At 45.8% G+C, this 21,971-nt stretch overlaps 1 protein-coding gene across 1 annotated transcript in view; it reads left to right on the top strand.

Moving 5' to 3' along the window:
• The window catches only part of PREX2 (phosphatidylinositol-3,4,5-trisphosphate dependent Rac exchange factor 2), a 1,276,790-nt gene that overhangs the window by 254,609 nt on the left and 1,000,210 nt on the right, over positions 1-21,971 (top strand). Inside the window, exons 3-4 of the mRNA XM_078687188.1 lie at positions 20,944-21,015; positions 21,096-21,218. Of these exons, the coding sequence (XP_078543314.1) occupies positions 20,944-21,015; positions 21,096-21,218 (195 nt within the window). The remainder of the gene's footprint in view (positions 1-20,943; positions 21,016-21,095; positions 21,219-21,971) is intronic.

Raw genomic sequence — 21,971 nt, 5'->3', positions numbered from 1 at the left:
AGTCCAATGTATGTTTTTGGACTGCTAGAGCATAGCCTCTTAACCATTGGTTCACTTGTATTTTTTCACTGCTCACATTTACGGAAGTACTTTTTGGGTTTCGCCTGCCGAAGGCTGCGCTCTGCGCAGCTTTTCGGCGCAGGCGAAATCCTTTGTTAACTATAAGTGCTTCGGGAACGTCCCCCGGCTCCCATTGGCTAGCTCCATAAATGGAGGCTAGCCATTGGGTGCCGGATCTGTCCGTCAAGGCCGGACCAGATTCGGGGGCGTTCCCGAGAATTTTTCTCTTTTGCCCACGTCATGCGGCGGTGGGCGGGGCTTTTTTTTTGGCTGGTTGAGGTTTTTTTTTGCCATTTGGCGGCCGACCGCCGGTCGAGGAAGTCCAGGCTTGATTGACCCCTATGGCCCCACTGCTCCGCACCAGGATTCTCCTATGGAGTATACCCGTCTTGTGGGGTTATGTGTTCAGTCAGATACCTTCTTTATTAAGGCACATTAGTCCGGCGTTTTTCCTTCACCCGGTATAGAGGCAGGCAGTCAGTCAGTCATTCTTTAATTTTTTCATTTGATGGAACGATACTGCGCATGCGCAGCGTCTCCTTCACGACTTGCGGCAGCCACTCTGCACTCGCACTGAACACTGCTCACCACTTCCCGATCCCGGAAATGGAGCACACCACACCCGGCGCCACGAGATTTGCGGCATACTTATAGAAGGCCGAACACCGTCAATGTAAGGCAGCCGCTGGAAGGGGTAGGTGCAGAAGCACGAGCATCCTGCTAGAACCATGAGTAAAACTCCCCCATTAGGGGGACGAATGCGTGGTATCACTGACAGTATCTACCTAGAGAGATGCTTGTATGTATGTACCTCGCCGTGTTTATCGATCGGGCGGGGGCTCACTTCGGGGGCCGCTGCTCTAATGATGGTGATTAATCTCCTCAGTTTGTCTCCGGGCACGATCACCCCCACCTCCCCCCTCCGGGGTGAGTCAGAGACGGGCTGGGAGGAGAGCGTTACAAGGGGATGCCTCGGAGGTTACTTGAATGACGGGGGCGGGAGCGGGTCTAAAGAAGCAGCGGTCATCTGCTTACTCCAGCCCCCAGCCAAATTCAATACTCGTGTTTAATTGCACTGACCTCCTTTCCCCGAGCGCCGAGGGAGGGGGCGGCCTCCTTCCGCTGCACATGGCGTGGGGGGTGTTCATGCAGGGCTCTGGCACACGGGGACGCCTGCCCGCAAATAAAAATTATTCGGCTCCTCAGACTGGAGACAACCGATTTTTAACAAGGTTAGACGGAGGCTAATGGGACGTGCTAATTCCTCCTACTTCTCCAGACCTCTCTGCCGCCTCTCCCCCTCCCTCCCCCAACCCCCCTCTCTCTTCGAGAAGACTGATCGGGAAGTGGTGTAATGGGTCTTAATGCTAGCTCTAAATTTTTTCGCTGCTTTCTGAGAGCTCATTTTCCTAAAGTGTGTTTTTTGGTTTCGCCTGCGTGAACCCTGCCAGCATTATCACCTGCAACATACAAATGACCTGAAATGCGAAGAAAAAAATAATAATAAAATAAATAACACAACAGAGCCATGATGCAGAAACTGAACGCTGTGCGGCAACGAAGGGCATGGGGTGTTTCTCGTCACCGCCACCCGGGCCAATAGCAGGCAAAGCAGCAGGCGGCGTCAACATACTGTATAGCTCTATGGATGTATATATGTGTATATTCATGACATAGACGCCGGGGGCGTGGGCGGGAAAGACGAGAGGGCGGGGGTCTGTCATGTATTTACTTTGGCAATACTTGTCTGACTTGTCGTGCCAATAAAGTAGATTGTATCATGTTGTGAAGGATGGGCGGGCAGAGGAGAAAAAAAGGGGAGGAGGCAGGGAGGGTAGAGGAGTAGAGAGGGCAGAAAGGGGGCGGCAGGGCAGTGCAGGGGAGGAAAAGAAGGAAGGAGGAGGGCAGAAAGAAGGGGAGAGGAGGAGGCCACGAGAGGGAGACAGACAGGGGAGGTTGGAATGAATTGCTCGTCTTGCCAGCTGGAAGGCTCGGCTCCCTGAAAGTTTTCTCGGTGTCCTTTCGCTTGTCTTCTATCGGAGCGGACCCTCAAGGTGACATCTGGCCCGCCCCACCGGCTCCGCGGCAGTGCACACGCCCCTTAGCCTCGGCACCGACCTGCCAGTCGGGCTCCCCGGATGTGGCTCGAGCGCTGTGCCCGGCTTCCCACCTGCTCTCCCGGGTCCGAAGGCGCCTCAAAGCCTTGTTCATCTAGGCTGCATCACATTGTTGCCAGGCTTCAAACCTCTGATTGGCACAAGTCTTACTGTATTTAACCAGCTTGTCTTGCTTTTGCCCAGTTCTTCTCTTAGATACTTTATTCTCTGCGTGGGTTTATTTCGGGTGACGCGCGCTGCTGCGTATCTCCCCTCGTAGCTTGGACCAGCCCGTGGGTTGCAGGTTATATTTTTTTTTAATAGAATTTCTGTTCTGACTGCCACCGACCCTCCGTTTTCTTTAAACTGGATTTATTTCAAAGATTTCCGGTGGAATGCACGTTCGCTAATCGCCACCCTCAGCCCCTGGCACGGAGCGTCCCAGGGAGTGCCCGGACCTCCTCGTCGCTTCAGTGGATATCAGTCTGGGGCGGGAAGGCTGGCTGCAGTGCTATGGAGTGCTAGAGAGTGCCTAGGGAGTGCTAGAGAGTGCAGAGTGCCTAGGGAGTGCTAGAGAGTGCAGAGTGACTAGGGAGTGCTAGAGAGTGCAGAGTGACTAGTGAGTGCTAGGGAGTGCTAGAGAGTGCAGAGTGACTAGTGAGTGCTAGAGAGTGCAGAGTGCTAGGGAGTGCTAGAGAGTGCAGAGTGACTAGTGAGTGCTAGGGAGTGCTAGAGAGTGCAGAGTGACTAGGGAGTGCTAGAGAGTGCAGAGTGACTAGGGAGTGCTAGGGAGTGCTAGAGAATGCAGAGTGACTAGTGAGTGCTAGGGACTGCAGAGAGACTGCTAGGGAGTGCTAGGGAGTGCAGAGTGACTGCAGAATGCTAGGGAGTGCAGAGTGGCTGCCGAGATTAACCTAATGGCAATGTAAATGACAATGCCATTTATTTATCTGTTTTCAAAACCAACACATAAATAAAAAAATTGTCATTTACAATGCCAATAGCTCTAACTTTTCCAAAGGCGAAACCATTGCATTGTAAATGCTTGTTTTCTTTTACATTCAACATTCCTTAAGAGTTCATGTGATTTCTTGCTCTCTCCCTCCTGTGATTCTTTCCCATCAACTACCCATTGCGCTCTCTGTATGGTCCCAACACATCTGTAAAAGCGCAGCAATAGGTATATTTTTTTTCAGGGTATAACTAAAGAACAGACTTTAAGGGTTATTTTTGTTTTATCTCCAGTATTCCACATGTTGCACAAAAGAGGAGGCCTTGGCACACACAGGTTTTTATGGCATTGGGGGAGGTTCCAGCTGCTACATTCACTCAGCTGGTGTTTGAGGCAGAACGTGTAATTAGCATGTCTCAAAAAGGAGATGTCTCTTCTCCTGGAGTACCATAAATTTGCTCCCTAGTCTATCTCTGAATCCTGTTAAAAGGAAATTAGGCCTTGGTAATGATTTTGCTTAAACCTTCCTATTCTTCTTAAATCCTGGTCAGAGATTCCCAATTGAAAAGTATCTGAAATATAATCCATGCCATTTATAAAGTCTGACAAGATTGAATTTCGTGTACAGATTTGAGATACCTTAAGATATGTATTTACTTTTCTTCCAGTATTTTGTTTTCTTTTTAAACAATGCTTTAGAAAGAAACATTGGCAAATAAAAATTAAAATAATTATTAGATTTGCCAATGCTTCTTAACAAACAGTAACAAAGTCAATAGATCTTACTTGCATTTTGAGTTCTGACTAAAACATTAAAGACAAGCCTGCACCAGTGAAAGAAAACATTAAACACTAATCCTTTATGGGTTCCAGAGTAGCGTGCTACTCGCCCAAAAAACGCTTCAACACCCCATCAGGTTCAACAATCGCTATATAAATGCAAATCTTTTTCTCTCTTCTATCCCTCCCCTATTCCTCTGAATCCAAATAACTGACTAACATATCCACCACTCAAATTACTTTCCTATTTCACTATACTAATTCAACACTAATCCTTTATGAGTTCCGGAATAGCATGCTACTAGCCTAAAAAGGGATTCAACACCCCATTGGGGTAACAAGCGCTACATAAATGCAAAACTTTTTCCCTCTGTATCCCTCCGCTATCCTTCTTAATCCAAATAACTGACTAATATCTACCACTCAAGTTACCTTCATATTTCACTATACTAATTCACCACTAATCCTTCATGGGTTCCGGAGTAGCGTGCTACTCACCAAAAAAGCGCTTCAACACCCCATCAGGGGTAACAAACGCTAAATAAATGCAAATCTTTTTACTTTTTCAATCCCTCCACTATCCTACTGAATCCAAATAACTGACTAACATATCCACCACTGAAATTCCCTTCATATTTCACTATACTAATTCAACGCTAATCCTTTATGGGTTTCGGAGTACTGTGCTACTCGCCGAAAAAGCCCTTTGACGCCTCGTCAGGGGTACTAAGCGCTATATAAATGCAATCACAATATGACATAAATAATTTGATGTGTGCTGAATCAGTGAACTTCTGATATGTAAGATAGTCCCTTACAGTGGGGGCTGGCAACATACAAATATGGTGAGGTACGATGCTGAAAAACTCAACATATATGCTGCGATCCGTCCAGTGTGTCTCTTCTCTTCCAGCGGAATCCAGGTGATGATGAGCAGGAAAGGGAAGTACTTCCTTCCTGCCTAGTGGAATGCAAATCCAACCAATTCTGGAGCTGCTCTCATGCTGTTTTCTGCGTGCGACAGAAACAGTGGTTCCTGCGGAAAAGTAAAATTCTATAATGATAGTACTATGCGCAATCGCAATAATTATGGGTTAAATAAATGTCAGAAGGAAAGGAGACCAAGAACACATCCTCATATGTTTCTAATATTTTTTTTATATATTTCTAAAGGGTATATAAATATATACAAAATCAAGAAAAATACAATAGTGCTTAGTGCCCCCAGTGTAAATGGAACCAAACAAACGGAAAATGGTGAATTTTGTGACATATATAACTTGGTTTCCACAATTTTCAAAGACGACCATCGATAAATTTACAATAATCTCAACCACTGGGTACAGTAATCAGGGCTGATCAGGTGGTTCGCTTTGAATAGTTGTCAACTATTCAAAACAAACCATATATGTCACAAAAATCACCATTTTCCGTTTGTTTGGTTCTATTTACACTGGGGGCACTATGCACTATTGTATTTTTCTTGCTTTTTGTATACATTTATATACCCTTTAGAAATATATAAAAAAATGATCAGAAACATATGAGGATGTGTTCTTGGTCTCCTTTCCTTCTGACATTTATTTAACCCATAATTATTGCGATTGCGCATAGTATTATCATTATAGAATTGTACTTTTCCACAGGAACAACTGTTTCTGTCGCATACAATTTATCCTGGTTCCTAGTGAGTAGGGTGTCCCTTGTTTCGGATTGCAACTCATGCTGTTTTCAGCATGAGAGCAGCTCCAAGATTGGTTGGAGCAGGCTGGCACAGCGCTCATGTTGAAGCTAGGTGTCTGTGCCAGCAATCTTCTGGCTGTTTCACAACACTGGGATTGCTGGGTCTGCAGTGCACATGTCGGACTGGCCGTCGCAAGAGCTGTCGCAAGACAGCTCGCCAAATAGACATGCGCACTGGCAACAGTCGTCCTTCAATCGCAGTGATCAGCTGTGTCCCATGCCCTCACACTTGTGCTTAACACAGGGCGAGCCGGTAGCAAAGTAAAATGGTATTACCATGCCATTTTATTTATTTGTGTTTACCTGCTTAGAGAAAACACTCCTCTGGGTAGAGTCAAAGCCAACTGTATGAGTATTTTAAAGAACTGGTAACAATATGTCTTGCAGAGAGCTATGCTTTCACTATAGACCTAAAAATGTTCTTGTGGGGGAGAACCCCCAACTTAAAATACTCTTAAAGAGGGTCGGACTCACTTGCACAGTGCAGTAGGGAGACTGGTGTGAAAACCATTTTCCTGAGTTGGTTTCAGCTCCCGACATTCTTTACTGCTGCATGAACCTTCATGAACTTTCGACATCCTTTCATTAAACAGTAAAGTATGGACTTTTTTTAATGTTGATTTGGCACAGATTTGCAGTGAGCTGCTGTTATTATATTTTATTTCCTTACAGAAACAATAACTGTGAACCCTGCTGCCCCCTTCCATTGGTGAAGGTTCTAATAACGGAACTTTTAATGTACTATTCTCTGGGTCATGACATGGAAAAATGTTTTATTGCTTTTGACAGTATATTTCTGGACTAAGTATTGAAAATTCGATTTCAGGTCATTTGAGCTACTGTGAGAATTAAGAGCCAGATCCACAAAGAATTTTCCGTGTGTGTGACTTACTCCAGGAAACAGTTGTAACTTATGCGCGTATAAGTACTTAAAATTTGAGGCATCTAAGTTACTCATGCATAATGTATGTGATAATTGCTATAATTCATAGGGTGTGGCTACATGAGAAATGGTGAGAATTCTTAACAAGATAACCATGAAAATGGCACTGTGTGTCCAAGAAGAGGTAAAGTACATCAAATATGAATGTTGTTTCTGATTGCCTAAAAAGTTGCAGACATTAGGCAAAATCGCTTGTGAAACATCCATCCAAATTCAATGTTGTGGGATAATTTTGGATACCCCTTGTTACTACCTACCATTCACCATTAATTTACACAAGGTTTAAAAGGATACCCCTTGTTACTACCTACCATTCACCATTAGTTTACACAAGGTTTAAAAGGATACCCCTTGTTACTACCTACCATTCACCATTAGTTTACACAAGGTTTAAAAGTTCAGTTTTCAGAACACTGGTCGTGGCATATATAGGTGCAAATGTATTTTCGTGTGCAGAAATGAGGAGTGGTGCACGACTGACAAGTATGAATACAACTGAAAGAGCCTGGTGAGGATGTTTTAGAAGGAATTAAAGCAAAGAAAAGGCGGATAGGTAGTTGTACAGAGAGAAAGTGCAAATAATGCATTATAACTTTCAGTCATATATGCCTCAGTATAGGCATAAGAAAGTGAAAGTCTCTATATATTTGCTACACCCCACCCATCATGTATAATTAACATTCAGATTCTTGACCCATTAATGGCAGTTTGACCTCTGGGACCACTAAGAAAGAAACTTGCACAAACCAAGGGCAATTGTACAAAATGATTTATGGACTCCTAATATGGGGTTTGAGATTCATAACAAGTCACAATTTGGAAGGGGTGTAAATGGGGCGTTCCTTCCAAATTGCGATTTAGCATGCAGTGAGGTTGTATCTGAGATGCAAACGGGTAATTGTGTCTGCAGTCGTCGGGGGAGTAGGCAATGGTCCAGGGCACCCCTGCCTTCTCCCCCAGATGTTTTACCAAATGAAAATCTTGTATTTCTTTGAGGTAGCAGCAGTTCTTTTAAGGAACACTGTCTTTTTTTTTTAAAAAAGTTTTCCATTTGAAAACGCAAATAAAGTAGTTTTAATCTGCTGTCTCCTAGTACATAGGTCAATTTGCAAAATCAGTGTCCATGTACAAAACGTTGGTGCACAATTTGAGATCACTTTCTGTGATCAAATTCTTTTTAAATCTGGCCCTGGGAGTGTGCAGAAGTTAAAGTACTTAGAACATAGAAATACTGAGCTCCACTACTGTTTTTATGGGGCTGCTTATATTTCATTGAAGTTGTCAAATTGGATCTGTTGTAATTGACATTCTCCCTTAATACGATCACAAATATGTTTGAGCTCATTGGGGTTGTGACTATATGTGAATGCACACCAGTAAGATTGATGATCATTTTTTAGTGGCAATATTTAATTTTTCTGAACAGTCTTTTGATTCTTGTCTTTTTAGTGCAATGATAATTTGATATATCTAAAAGCTGTCAAAAATAATGACATGAAATATGTTCAAGCAACCAGTATTTAACGCTAGCTGGGACAAAACATGACCAGACCGATTGATCGTTTACTATGTGTTAAATCACAGTTCCATAACACATGTGTAAAACCCAAATCCCAAAATTTTAAAAAGGACTGTACCGCATTTATTAACCCCTTCGACGCTGATGACGAGCTGGGCTCGTCATGAGGTAGCCTCCTCCCACGCTCATGACGAGCCCAGCTCGTCATGTAAAGTGCACTTTACAAATTCTCAGCATACGAGCGGAATTCCGCCCGCACGCATCAGGTTAAGACACTACTACAGTCAATCATCAATCAATCAGGATTTATAAAGCACTGCTAATAATCCAATTGGGTATTTAGGCGCTTCCAGGTTTCTGCGGCTCATTCAAACAGCCAGGTCTTTAAGGCCATTCGGAATTCTGGAGGTGAGGTGATGGTCCAGAGTTGCGTGGGGAGGCTGTTACAGGTCTTTGCTGCGATGTGGGAGAAGGAGCGTCCTCCGCTTCTGCTTCGGTAGAAGTGGGGAGTATGGGCAAAAGAAAGGGAGGCAAATCGTAGTCTTCTCGATGGTTAGTGAAAGTTCAGACAGTGGTTAATGTAGATGGGTCCTTGGGTATGTACAGCCTTGTGTTCGCGGGTCAGCAGTTTGAATTGGCATCTCTTCGGCATGGGAATCCAGTGGAGTTGCCTGAGGTGAGGTGTGATGTGGGTTCGGCAGGGAAGGCAGAGGATGAGTCTGGCTGCGTTGTTCTGTATGGTCTAAAGTCTCTGTAGGAGATGTGAGGCTATTCCTACATGGACAGTATTGCCGTAGTCCAGTCAGCTGGTCATGAGGGCCTATGTCAAGGTGCGTCTCGTGTGTCGGGATTGCCACTTGAAGATATTACATAGCATGCACACAGTAAGGAACCAGGCAGAGGAGATGGCATTGATGTGATTTCATGGAGAGCTTGTTGTCAATGTTGATTCAGATGTTTTTGCTGTGGTCAGAGACGGTGGATGTGGGTCCTAGGTCTGATGGCCTCTAGATGCTGTTCCATATGTTGCTGCGTTTGATGGAGATTGGTACTTCCGTCTTGTCTGTGTTCAGCTGCAGGCAGTTGTTCTTCATCCAGTCAGCAATGTTGGTTGTGGTGGTGGTGGGGTCGTTGGTGAGTGAGAGAATGAGTTGGGTATTGTCTGCATAGAAAAATTATCTTTAGACAGTTCGATCTGATGATGTTGGCTAGTGGGGTCCTATATGCTTTGAAGAGCATGGGGCTGAGGGAAGAGCCCTGGGTGACACCGCAGGTGATCGCCTTTTGTTTGGAGGTGAAATGTGGGAGGTGGATCCTCTAGTGAGGAAGGAGGTGATCCATTTGAGCACTTCCCATTGAATGCCAATGTGGTGGAGTCTTTTGAACAGCGCTTGGTGGGATACGGTGTCAAAGGCAACCAAAAGGTCAAGAAGGATTAGAGCTGCTGTTTTTCCTCAGTCAAGGAGACTTTGGATGTCATCGGTAGTTGCGATCTGAGTGGTTGCTGTGCTATGATTGCTGTGGAAGCTGGATTGGGATTGGGATGCGTCAAGAAGATGGTTCTTCTCCAGTTGTGCCACTGGATTCAAGCTAGCCTGGCTGATGAGAGGTGAAAATGGTCCCAGTATGATTGTTTCCAATTCAAGGAGGACCTGGCCGGGCAATTCGGGCTGGACTGTTCCCATGAGGAACTGGGTCAAGACTGATTTGCATATGGCTGGGTCCAAACTGGGGTGGCATTGTGAACAAAAGAATGATGGATTCAACCCAGATCTCTTGACTAGGGGTGAGTGGTTGAAATGTTTGAGCACTCCGTCCATAATCTTGTTGTGTTTGCTATATTTGCCCTCAGTGGCCAAGGGTATGCCCAAACGTGGGTCCTTTGCTCGCTGTGCCACTTAATTCAAGCTAGCTTGGTTGATGAGGGGTGATGCCCCGAAACTGGTCCCAGGATGCTTGTTTCTGGTCCAGGGAGGACATGGCATGGCAGTTTGGGCTAGACTGTTCCCATGAGGAGCTGGGTCAAGACTGATTTGCATTTGTAGAAAAGTCAGCCCATAACGCTCCTGATGCCCAGGCTGCTAGCGCAAGGCGCCTCTTAGTTCCCATCATAAATAATTACCAAATGAAGAGACGGGCACTGGAAGCAGGAAGACAAGGAAAAAGGTTTATTTCTCATGAGGAGAGCATGTCATTTCGGACACTTGCATAGTGTCTTCGGGAGGTGCTCTAACAAGTTTCTCTGAGGCTTCGTCTTTTATACACAGGTTTGTGGCACACAGGCATCCTTTATTACAATCAAGACATTGTGAAGTACGAAGATATTCCAACACGTGGCTACAGTAGGGGCCCTTATCCTCCATACAATAGGAGGGGGCTGTCATGCAGCTGAGTCTTCTGCTGATTCCTTTGGAATGTGTGCTCCTGATCGAATCTCAGGGGGTGGGGAGGTCATGATCAATAGTGGCTCTTTTTAAGAGAGGCGAGTGCATACAGTAGTGGGCAATAAACTGTATCCTCAGGCTAAGGGGTGACCAGCGGTCCATGTAGACAATTAGGTTCGGAGGAAGAGGTCATCAAAGGAGGGGTATTCATGGAGGGAAAGGAGGTGTTGGTCAGGCGCGGGGTGCGATTTTCAGAGACAGAGTCATGCGGGAGGGGAGGGCTCATGACTTGTGCATGTGAGAGCGGGGGCAGTCAGGGTGCATGGGGGAAGCTTGCAGGGTCAGGGAAGTGTGCCGACGATCGATCGTGAACAAGGAGACCATGATACCTAAAATGGCTGTCGTGTACGTGTGTGCATGGGTCTATGCTAGCGGGATAACACAGTCAGTGTTTTAGCGATCTCCGTTCTGCTTACAACAAGGGGTACTGTGAACACAAATGAACGCCGCTTATGTACATACACATTGCTATTTTCAACAGTCGCCGCTTTTTTACATAAGCAAGTTCAATTTCTACCTAGTCGATGCTATAGGCAGAATGCAATACATGTTAATTTACATCTGTTGGGTTCTTCATACAAGCCTAGAGATCGGCATAATATTTAGTCGGTGTAGAATCAAGGAAAAATGTTCCGACACATTATAAAATCAGGTTCACATTTTCTCTCCAGTGACATCAACATACAGGAAAAAATGCTCTGATACCTTCGGGTCTTGTCAGTACTATAAGAGACGTTTGAAAAACTAACTACTTAAGTGACCGATGAAACATTTTAAAAGGCAATACAAAATGGTTGAGGGAGGGATTCAATTCGATACAAGCAATTAGTCAAGGGGTGAGTAGAAAGTTCTGGAAAGGGGGAGGGTCTTTGTCGCAATGTCTTTTAACAGAGTCCATCTTCTTTTGTTGGCGCTGCTGAGCACCGGCGGTGGAGCTATAGGTCCAGCTCGGATTCATCCTTACACGTTGCAGGGTGCGATCAGTCCTCTGCTGTTAGATCACAGTCCTGTTTCCTAACTTATTTTCTTAGGGGTGCCTCAAGCTGGGCACCTGCGTGTCTTTTCTTTTTCCGTGGCAAAACCTCATTCTATAGTCAAAAGTTTATGCGAAAAGGGTGAGTTTGTTGGATAATCGAGGGAAGAGAGGGCGGAGTGGGGCCAGATCTTTGAACACGCCAAGGGACCAAGGGAGCAAAGGACAGCGAGCAGGCAGGCCCATCAGTCGGACTAAAAAGGGGACGGGGACTTCAGGCACGAGTGGGTCAGCGAGTCGAGGGCTTCAAGGCAGCCCTTCATTCCTTCATCTGCTGAGTTTGAAAGTTATGCCTCGTCCCGCGTCTCGTTGCTCTGCGGCTCCACCTTTGGTTGCGGTCACACGTGCTCCATGATCTGTGGCCAGGCTGTGCGTCACGTCCAGCTCCTCTCCTCCGGTGATTGTATCTTTGAATGGGTAGAAAACAAGTTTTAGAAAAACTGGCAGGAGAAGACATTTATACATCTCAATTCCGTCCCCAATCCTGCGTAGGTGGGGGATATGTTCATCGATCACAGTCAGAAGTCGTCACTTATGGAGTCTGTAGGAGTGCATTGTTATTGGTTTCATAGACCTGTGTGGCGTTCATGCGCGACGTATGGTGAGAGAAATTGGACTTTTATACATGGTGTATTATATCATCACTCAAAACTCGAGCCCCTATGTAGAGACTCGCCCTTTTTCATTTTAACCCAAGTACTGACAGTCTTACACTTCCCTTCGGGGTCGGCTAACTCTTGCAAGCAGGGGCGTTATCGTCATGAAGAAGGGGGCAGATGTTAAACATGGCTTTCCTGGGGAATGACCGTTAATCAAGGTCATCAATTACGTTTCGTGGGTAGCTGACATGAGGCTGGGGTTAATCGGGGGAAGCGTGGGTGCTTTGGACAGGGAGCTGGGGTCGATCGGGAGAAGTGGGGTACTCTGGACATCCGCACTTAGGTGCAGGGGGGTGGGGCAATCGGGGCATTGGGGATCGCATTTCTAACGAACTGAGAAACAGAAGACCATTGACGTTATAGTTCCCTTATAAAGGCCAGATTAGGGGACGTCCGTCGTCTTACCTGTCCTTTCCTTCATTACCAACTCGGGTTCTATCATTTTGCAGAAAGGAGAGGTAGTAATATGGCAAGTCACAATCGTTTTGGTTTTGGTCAATTTTGCTGAACACCTTTGTGTTCGAGGAAACCCAATTATGTTTTGTGCCGGAGGGGCACAACGTCACCATACAAGGAAAGAGGGAACAGGGGGCTTTTGGAGAGAGAAAGAGAGAGAGAGAGAGAGAGAGAGAGAGAGAGAGAGAGAGAGAGAGAGAGAGAGAGAGAGAGAGAGACCGCACCCTAAATGGTCCATTCGGTACACGTATGACATGGAGAGAGAAAGAGAGAGAGAGAGAGAGAGCGAGAGAGAGAGAGAGAGAGAGAGGTGTACAATAATGGGCCATTCAGTGCGCGCACAACACAGAACAACAGGGGTTAAGTAATACGGAAACACAGGCAGAGGGATGACGTAGATTCATGCATCATGTACACACAAACTCAGACGGGGGAGACAGTACATGTATTATATACAAAAATCCAAGACAAAACATAGAACAGTTATTGGCCAAAATGATCTCCTCCTGTACGCTGCGCATTCTCAGTATCCTAAGCTCTCTTTACTTTTTCTTCTCTTTTTATTGTCGGCTGCCTTTACTGGAGGTTGTGGTTGCGCACACTTACGTCTCTGCCACTTGGTCATGAACTAACCTGGTCGGGCTAATGCTCACGGTGGTATTTTCGAGTCATTTTAGCAAATGTGTTTCCAGGCTGAGACAATAGTCGGTGTCAGTTGGAGAGAATTGGGGCAGCTTTGAGTTACATGTCAATGAGGATGCGAAAAAGGGGGGTAGTAGGTTTTTAAATATTGGCAATATTCCTAGTCCTCTCGGCGGAGGATACTTGTGTAAACCTTACCTCGAAATATACCCTAAACTTTTCCCTACTTAGTTAAAAGTAGGAATGTATTCATTATTGTACGTCATTTTTGGTTGCATTATTCGGGGTTTGTCGTGGTTAGGTACCATAATCAAACGTCTTTTTCCCGTCTCTTCGTTCGTTAGATCACCATTTTCCTTTTCGTATCTTTAATCGATGTTCCAAAGTGACCTGCAGAAAGAGGGAAAAAGAAGGGGGCGGGGCAACATTTAAAAACACATCAGCGCGCATAAACCCGAAAAAGGCTTTTACTTACTACATACTCGGTCTATCTCCACGGAGCGCAGTTCTTGCCAACTCGGCATTTAAGCCCAGATGAACCTTTTAGTGTGTGAGAGATGATTATCGGAAGCCAGTGTGTGGTATTATGGACCGTATGTAGGGAGGCCAGGTGGCACTCCTTCGGGGCGACTTAGGGACATTTTAGCACAATTTTCCTGATACAGGTAGCACATAAAGTATAGGCTGAATTCCAGGTTTTTTTTTAGCGGTTGCTTTGGGCTGTACAAAAATGTGCAAAATACATACAACAAAAACCTGGACCATTCATATTTGCACTATTTCTGCGTACTATATGTTTTATCCCTTAACTAATCGAGCTGAGCCATTTCACCTGTATTTTTAGTTATATCGGAAATAGTGATCATTCATTTGAAACTTATCAACTTACGCGTGAAAACTACGTTTGCTTTTTCCAAAAATCTTTAATAAGAATGTCGGTGTACAAATACGGGCCTACAACCCCGTGGGCCGGCCATGGAGCAGGCTGGAACTGTAGATGTGGGGATACTTTATTAGTGGAAAACTTAATGGAGTCGGTGGCCGTTAATTTCCTAAAAAGTGCGCCAAGTGCAATAAAAATCATATCGAATCTTTAGTGTGAGCGAGTATCATAAGCATTGAAATTTCGAACTTTCAATAATCATGATGCGCCAAAACTTAACAACTATTCATTGTCCGAATGTTCAATCGGTACCCATCTCATGTCAATTCATTGTCCTTCATTGTCCGAACACACAATCAGTACCCATCTCATATCAATTCATTGTCCGAGCTGATAGTATACATCCTATATCAATCCATTGTCCGAACTTATAATCAGTACACATCCTATATCAATCTATATGTTTTTTTTCTTTAAAAAACTTCATACATATCCTATGACACCAAGGCTGAGCAATCGGGGTACAATAAGGAGTTGAGAGTTTCATTTGCATCGGCGCTATTTTGGGTGCAGTCAGGCAGATCCAGGCATAGTCTAAATCTCCACTAACTCGTGGTTGGCCCAGAGCTTCCTTTTGGCAGTCCAAAAAGTTCCGTCAAAGGGCAAAAGAAAGGATCGGTGGTCTGAACCATCAGTCAAAAGGGGAGGGAGGCAACAATCTTTTTTACCGGGTCATACTGTGTTTTCACCGGAACTGATCCGAACTGTAGTCTGCAGGATTCTAGTCATTCAAACTGAGGCTGGCGCCAGCATGGGAGCGCCGACGTCCTGCGGCTACATTTCCATCGTTCCGTGGGCAATCATGGCAGTCATTCCCCATCGGGGGTATCTGCGGGAGTCGGGGACTCCCGCGGCTCCTCTAGAATCTTCAAGGACGAGGATAATTTTTATGATGGTGGCAGCCACAAGCAACCGGGCCATTCCTTCATGCTGGGCCCGCTCTTGCAAGGTCGACCGCCATTTTGAGAATTCGGCAGCTACCGGCGATCGCGGGGTCAAATGAGCAGACGGGCTCCAACCTGCCGGGCGAGGTGTCGCAGCATCGCCACAGTGGATGAACCCTTTTCCGGGTGCGTGGAGCGTCGCTGCACCGCAAGAGTGGACGAACCCTTTGCCGGGTGCGAGGAGCGTTGAGGGCGCAGCTGGGGAGCCTCCACCTGAGGAGGTGGAAGAGGCTCGTTCGCGCCGCCTCTCCCTCCCGGTGCACCCCACGGCGTCTCGCTTGACATTTGTTATGGCCGGACCAGGCGATGAGGACGGGGGGGGGGGGGGTCGGAGGCATGTGCAAGACATCCCCCCCAGGGTTGTCGCAGCCATTATAAAAGAAAGAAGTGGCGCCTGGCATGTTTTCGGGCCGGGCCTCCGGTTGATGGCGGCCGGACGCTCTTCGCCCTGGCCCCAGGAACGGGTCCCTTGGTTCATCCGGTGGGGCAGGCCTTGGCGTGTGGCGCCGCCTTCGGGCTATTCGCGTAGTGGTCCTTCCACCCCACCACCCCTGACGGGTTTTGTAGACATAAAAACGGCCAAAAACTACTAGAAAGTAGCCCAAAGTAGCCCAACATTGCTACTTTGGGGAAGGAATGACTGGAACGGCGTCAGGCAGACGGCGAAATGCATTGTGGGTTTCGTTTGCCGTTGCAGTCGTTTGTCATGTAAATAGTTGCTTAAATGTTTTTTTTCTGTTTGTTTAAAAATAAAACGTGTTCACCTGTTACTTTGCTATAGTGTTGTATATTTTCTATTATTCGCCTAAGGTTTGTCGTTAATTGGGCGGGGTGGGTGGTGGAGCCAAGCTGTCTCGAAGTCATAGCGTTGAGTTCGGCTTTCCTCACCAGTTTCGTATTTCCTGAGGGGTTGTTCCCTATGTTTTCATTTCAGCGAGGTTAAAAAGAAGATTTCATCAGCGGCCTACTGATTTCACTCTATTCCTTTTCTTTTTCCTAACGATTTTTATTTGTTTCTTTTTTCCTTTTATTTGCTAGCACGATACGACGGCTAATCCGCATTTTTATATTTGTCCTTTTGTATTAGGGGTACCCTCCTGGCCGAGCCAGATGACCTACCTCCAATAAATGGTCCGGGTGGAACTGGTTTACGAATCAGTGGGGAGTAGATAGGCATGACAGATTACAACGGGGGACGAAGGTCCGCATTACCTACCCTTCCTTACTTGCAAAGACTAGACAGAACATTTCTATTCCACGTTATTTGCAAACAGAGAATACCTCCAAAAAGAACAATTCCAAACAGTCAATGTTCGGACAATCAATCAATCAATGAGGAACGAAATAGGCACGACGGGTTAAAAGCTTGCGTTACCTACCCTTCACTATCTGCAAAGGGAGAGAGAATATTCCTATTCTTCCCCGTTTGCAGGCAGAGAAGATCCTTAAGAGAACCAACTTCGAGCAATTCAATGCTCGATCAAACAATCAATCAATGGGGAGAAAAAAATAGGTATGACGGATTACAATGGGGACAAAAGTCTGCATTACCTATCTTTCACTATCTGCAAAGGGAGACAGAATATTCCTATTCGTCCCCGTTTGTAGACAGGGAATATCTCAAAAAGCAATAATCGATAAAAACCGATTAACAAACAATCAATGGGGAGAAAAGATAGGCATGACGGATTACAATGGGGACAAAAGTCTGCATTACCTATCCTTCACTATCTGCAAAGGGAGACAGACGTTCCTATCTGTCGCTGTTTGCAGACAGAGAATGTCTCCAAGAGAACCAATACTTCAAGTAGCACCCAAGGCTAAATGAACCAATCAATGAACAATACCAGTATCTAAATACCGTTTCCAATATCAACAATCAATCAATCAATCAGATGGATAAAGCCATCCTACCAATTAGACGTAAAGACGTCCTACTTAACCTTACCCGGACCGGACCGTGTGGACAGTTCTTCGCCTTCCTTTTTCCAGCGCCCGATCGTTCTCTTTCTCCATGTTTTTACCGCAGCAGTCCTGTGGGATTCCAGTCAGGACAATAGGTCACTTGAGAGAGGTCCGTTCGGAATCGGTGAAGTTCATTCAATCGGCAGCCGGACGAGGGCCCTCTCAAGGCAGGTATACTCCAATCATTTAGATGTTCACCCCATCGTCTGGACCTCTCTTACCGGACCCTATGTCGCTGATGGACCCCGCGTTGGGACGCCAATTGTAGAAAAGTCAGCCCATAACGCTCCTGATGCCCAGGCTGCTGGCGCAAGGCGCCTCTTAGTTCCCATCATAAATAATTACCAAATGAAGAGACGGGCACTGGAAGCAGGAAGACAAGGAAAAAGGTTTATTTCTCATGAGGAGAGCATGTCATTTCGGACACTCGCATAGTGTCTTCGGGAGATGCTCTAACAAGTTTCTCTGAGGCTTCGTCTTTTATACACAGGTTTGTGGCACACAGGCATCCTTTATTACAATCAAGACATTGTGAAGTACGAAGATATTCCAACACGTGGCTACAGTAGGGGCCCTTATCCTCCATACAATAGGAGGGGGCTGTCATGCAGCTGAGTGTTCTGCTGATTCCTTTGGAATGTGTGCTCCTGATCGAATCTCAGGAGGTGGGGAGGTCATGATCAATAGTGGCTCTTTTTAAGAGAGGCGAGTGCATACAGTAGTGGGCAATAAACTGTATCCTCAGGCTAAGGGGTGACCAGCGGTCCATGTAGACAATTAGGTTCGGAGGAAGAGGTCATCAAAGGAGGGGTATTCATGGAGGGAAAGGAAGTGTTGGTCAGGCGCGGGGTGCGATTTTCAGAGACAGAGTCATGCGGGAGGGGAGGGCTCATGACTTGTGCATGTGAGAGCGGGGGCAGTCAGGGTGCATGGGGGAAGCTTGAAGGGTCAGGGAAGTGTGCCGACGATCGATCGTGAACAAGGAGACCATGATACCTAAAATGGCTGTCGTGTACGTGTGTGCATGGGTCTATGCTAGCGGGATAACACAGTCAGTGTTTTAGCGATCTCCATTCTGCTTACAACAAGGGGTACTGTGAACACAAATGAACGCCGCTTATGTACATACACATTGCTATTTTCAACACATATGGACGGGTTCAAACTGGGGTGCCATAGGCAGTCCAGGCTGGATTTTTCCCATGATGAGCAGAGACAAGACTGATTTGCATATGGCTGGGTCCAAACTGGGGTGGCATAGTGAGAAAAAGAACAATGACAATGGATTCAACCCAGATCTCTTGACCGAGGTTGAGTGGTTCAAAAGTTTCATCACTCCATTCATCATCTTGTTGTGTTTGCTCTACTCCAGGTGTGTCATGAATTGCTTGTTGATGATCTTTTCCAGTCCCTTCTCTGGGAATGGGAGCAGGGAGAGGAGGTTCCAGCTGGTCAGTCTGCGGTTTGTGTCAGTTGCAGTGGAGGTGTATCTGTCGAGGAAGTCCGCAGGTGTGTTTTGGGTTTCAATGTTTCTGTACATAGCTGTGATCTTTTCGCAGAAGAAGTCGTCAATGTTGTTGTACAGCACCTGTGAGGATGTGATGTTGGTTTCATTAGAGCCGGGTTGGAAAATTCCTTAACGATGTTGAAAAAGTCCATGGTGTTGTTGCCACTAGTTTGAATGCATGCAACAAGGACTGTCTTCTATGTTGCCCTCATAAGGGGGTGGTAGAGGTTGAGGAAGGTCTTGAAGGCTGCCCTGTCGGAGGTGTCCTGCCTGGCGAACTATCTCCGCTCCAGCTGTTTGGTATCTCATTTTGCAGTTCTGCGTTCCTGGGTGTGCCAGCTGGCCTTTTTGAAGGATTTTCTCTGGATATCGCTCTTGATAGAGACGGTGCAGTCGGTTCAATTTGTGATAGAGGGGTTGACGTTCTTCACTCCCTGTTCAAGGTTGGGGGCTGTAGTGGGGTTGTAGGTGTTGAGGGCGGCCATCCAGCTGGTCTTTGAGATTTTGTTACAAATCCGAGGGGGGCGCTGGCATTTCTAGGATTGGAGGTGTGGGGGGCTGGAGATGCTGAAGGGACAGTCTTTGTGAGTTATGTGATGTGGCTGTATTTGACGCAGTAACAGGAGGTGAAAATGGGGTCCAGCATGCGTCCTGCGATGTGTGTAAGGGTAGGGTTGTGGACGATCTGGGTCAATCCAAGGCTGCTTATACTGGCGAGCAGATTGTGATGTTGTAATTGATGTGGAAATATAGCTCACTGAGTGAGATGTATTACTTAGAGTCTAAAGGTAGGGTCATAATGAAGTCTGCAATAGTATTGCAGGTGCCAGAGCATGGGCCTGGGGTTCGGTATGCGAGGGTGCTTCCAATGATTGCCTTGTTGCCTTGAGGAGCTTGAAGCTGAGATGTTCCATAAGGGTGGTGGTGTTGTCGGTGATGCTGGTGCACTGTATGGCCTCTTTGTGCATGATGACTGTTCCTCCTCCTGGCTTGTTGGTGCAGTCCAGCTCATATCTGTTTTTTTAATTATATAGGGTATGAATCTCAAATGCACTTTGTAATATGTTTTGCACAAAACGTACTACAAAAAGTGCTACATATTATAAGTTTGGCCTATACTTATATATGCCTTGTTCTCTTCTGAGGCTGTGGAGTCTCCAAACATGTAAATATAGATTTTACTAGTAATTGTGACAGGGACACAAGGAAGTGAGTGGGAAAAGGGACAGACTTACTACTAAAGGGGATAGGATTAGGGAGAAGTCAGAGGGATTTAAGAGGGTAATGGAGCAGTTTAGGGAGGGGTGTCACACCCCCACTCAAGAGTAAATCAGTTACATTACTCTGGAGGAAGGTATGTAACTTACACTTTTGTGGTAAGTTTCCACTTGTAGTTTGTGAATGCCGAACGTAGTAAAACTGGTCTATGGTGAAAACACAATGGTGGTTTAACAGTAGGTAGTTCAGAAGAAAGGGAGATGTTAAGTCCAGGGTGGCATTGTCTACCAAGCCCTCTGAATACAGTTGACCATTATTGGTTGGTCCTGAGTGATGGTATTCTTTACGTATGGCGTTCCCCAAGACATTTTGATTTTATTAAATGTATAAGTATAATATACTTAATGATAGAGGCTGTCAGCCTGCCTTCTACATCAATTGGCCTGTTACTGAGCCGTTCACATTTTACTTCTTCATACTACAGCATACAGCATTGGGCAATGGGCCGGCCCACTTCGCCCATTGGCTAGCTTCACTGCAAGTGATGACATTCGGTCCTTTCACAAGGACCACTACCACACACAAAGTAGTTCTCCTCAGTGCCAAGGGCAACTCTGGCAATGTGTGCCTTTTAAGACCAAAAAACGTTTGCTTTTAACCAATATGTTTTTTTAGACTGACGAAGGCCCAGCTGTTTCCCCAACAATAAAGTTTTGCAAAAACTATGACAAAAAACAAGCATTGACAAAGCCAAAAGTCTGGCAAGCTATGAAAGGTCTTTTGGCGTTGCTTATTAATGTATTAGTCACATTGCAAATGCTATACCCTCCCGAGTACTGTTGCCATTCATCTTTATTTGCTGCTTCAGTTTTATTTGAGTTGTATTTTCTAGCATAGGATTGTATATTCTTTATTCTGACGTGCACTACTCAGGTTCGTTTATTACACTCTTTTCATTACAGTTTTTCCTCAATTAACATATTGTCGTATTGGCACAATTAATAACACTCCTGGTGTGACATGTTCTATTTTCTTACAGGCATTCCTGCACCGGATGATCCACTGTGCTGCAACGAAGGCTGACAAAAATGTCACAGAGGAGACAGTTAAGGTTAGTTTTAATCACCCTGGTGTTAGTGATGCTCGTAGGGTCCTCATTCTTGCTCCTAAATGAGCCCTTCTGTTTTTCAGATGTTGTTTTCAAACATTGAAGATATCCTTGTAGTCCATAAGGAGTTCCTAGCCAAGATGGAGGAATGCCTGCACCCAGAGCCTAATGCACACCAGGAAGTGGGAACCTGCTTTCTACGCTTTGTAAGTTTGACGTTCATCTCTGTTATTGCATTTCTATATGCTAGAGTGTGGTAGATGTGCTGAATGGGGAAACAACCTAGTGAGTTTTCAGAGCACCTCCACCGTATGTTATTGATTAATTTCATATGACAAAAATCAGTTGGGCACGTGCTAAAAAATAGAAGAAACATAAAAGGCAACAGGAGCGGCCCGTGCAGGTAAGAGCAGTGGGGTAGGGTTGGGAGGGGACTCGACAGACGACGAGGGAAAATGAAATAGATAAAGAATGTTCCCTCATCATCTGTCGAGTCCCCCCACCATGCCTCATCGCTCTTACCTGCACTGGCCGCTCCTGAAGGCAAACAAAAAGAACCTGGTAGATGAGATTGGCTATATGAGTGAAACTAGGACCACTGCATCCACACAGCAGAGCAACCTCTTTGTGCCACCATCATCAGGCTCCACAAGGGGGGTGCCAAATTGCATTTTTTCTGGGTAAGACCACCTGGATGTGGTTGCACTGAAGGGCTCAGTGAAACGTGGTCTAGTGCATTGGTGGACATGTTATGCTGGCGTTGATGCTGCCACGGAATTGCAGATTGTAAACTCTTTCACTGTAATAGAGCAGCTCCAGTTCAGTCTATGATTTGGTATTAATACTGACGAGCAGATTTGAAATGCTGATTTTAGATCATGTGTTAACAGCCCTGTTGATTAAACAAGCTTAGTAAAGCCACCAGGTCTCGCCTTGCTGGCCTATTGGCTTTGGAAATG

This window comes from Lissotriton helveticus, chromosome 4_1 (assembly GCF_964261635.1).
Source record: "Lissotriton helveticus chromosome 4_1, aLisHel1.1, whole genome shotgun sequence".
In the NCBI taxonomy this organism is placed as follows: domain Eukaryota; kingdom Metazoa; phylum Chordata; class Amphibia; order Caudata; family Salamandridae; genus Lissotriton; species Lissotriton helveticus.
Note: the sequence above shows the minus strand (reverse complement) of the source record. Positions and strands in the feature narration are given on the sequence as shown.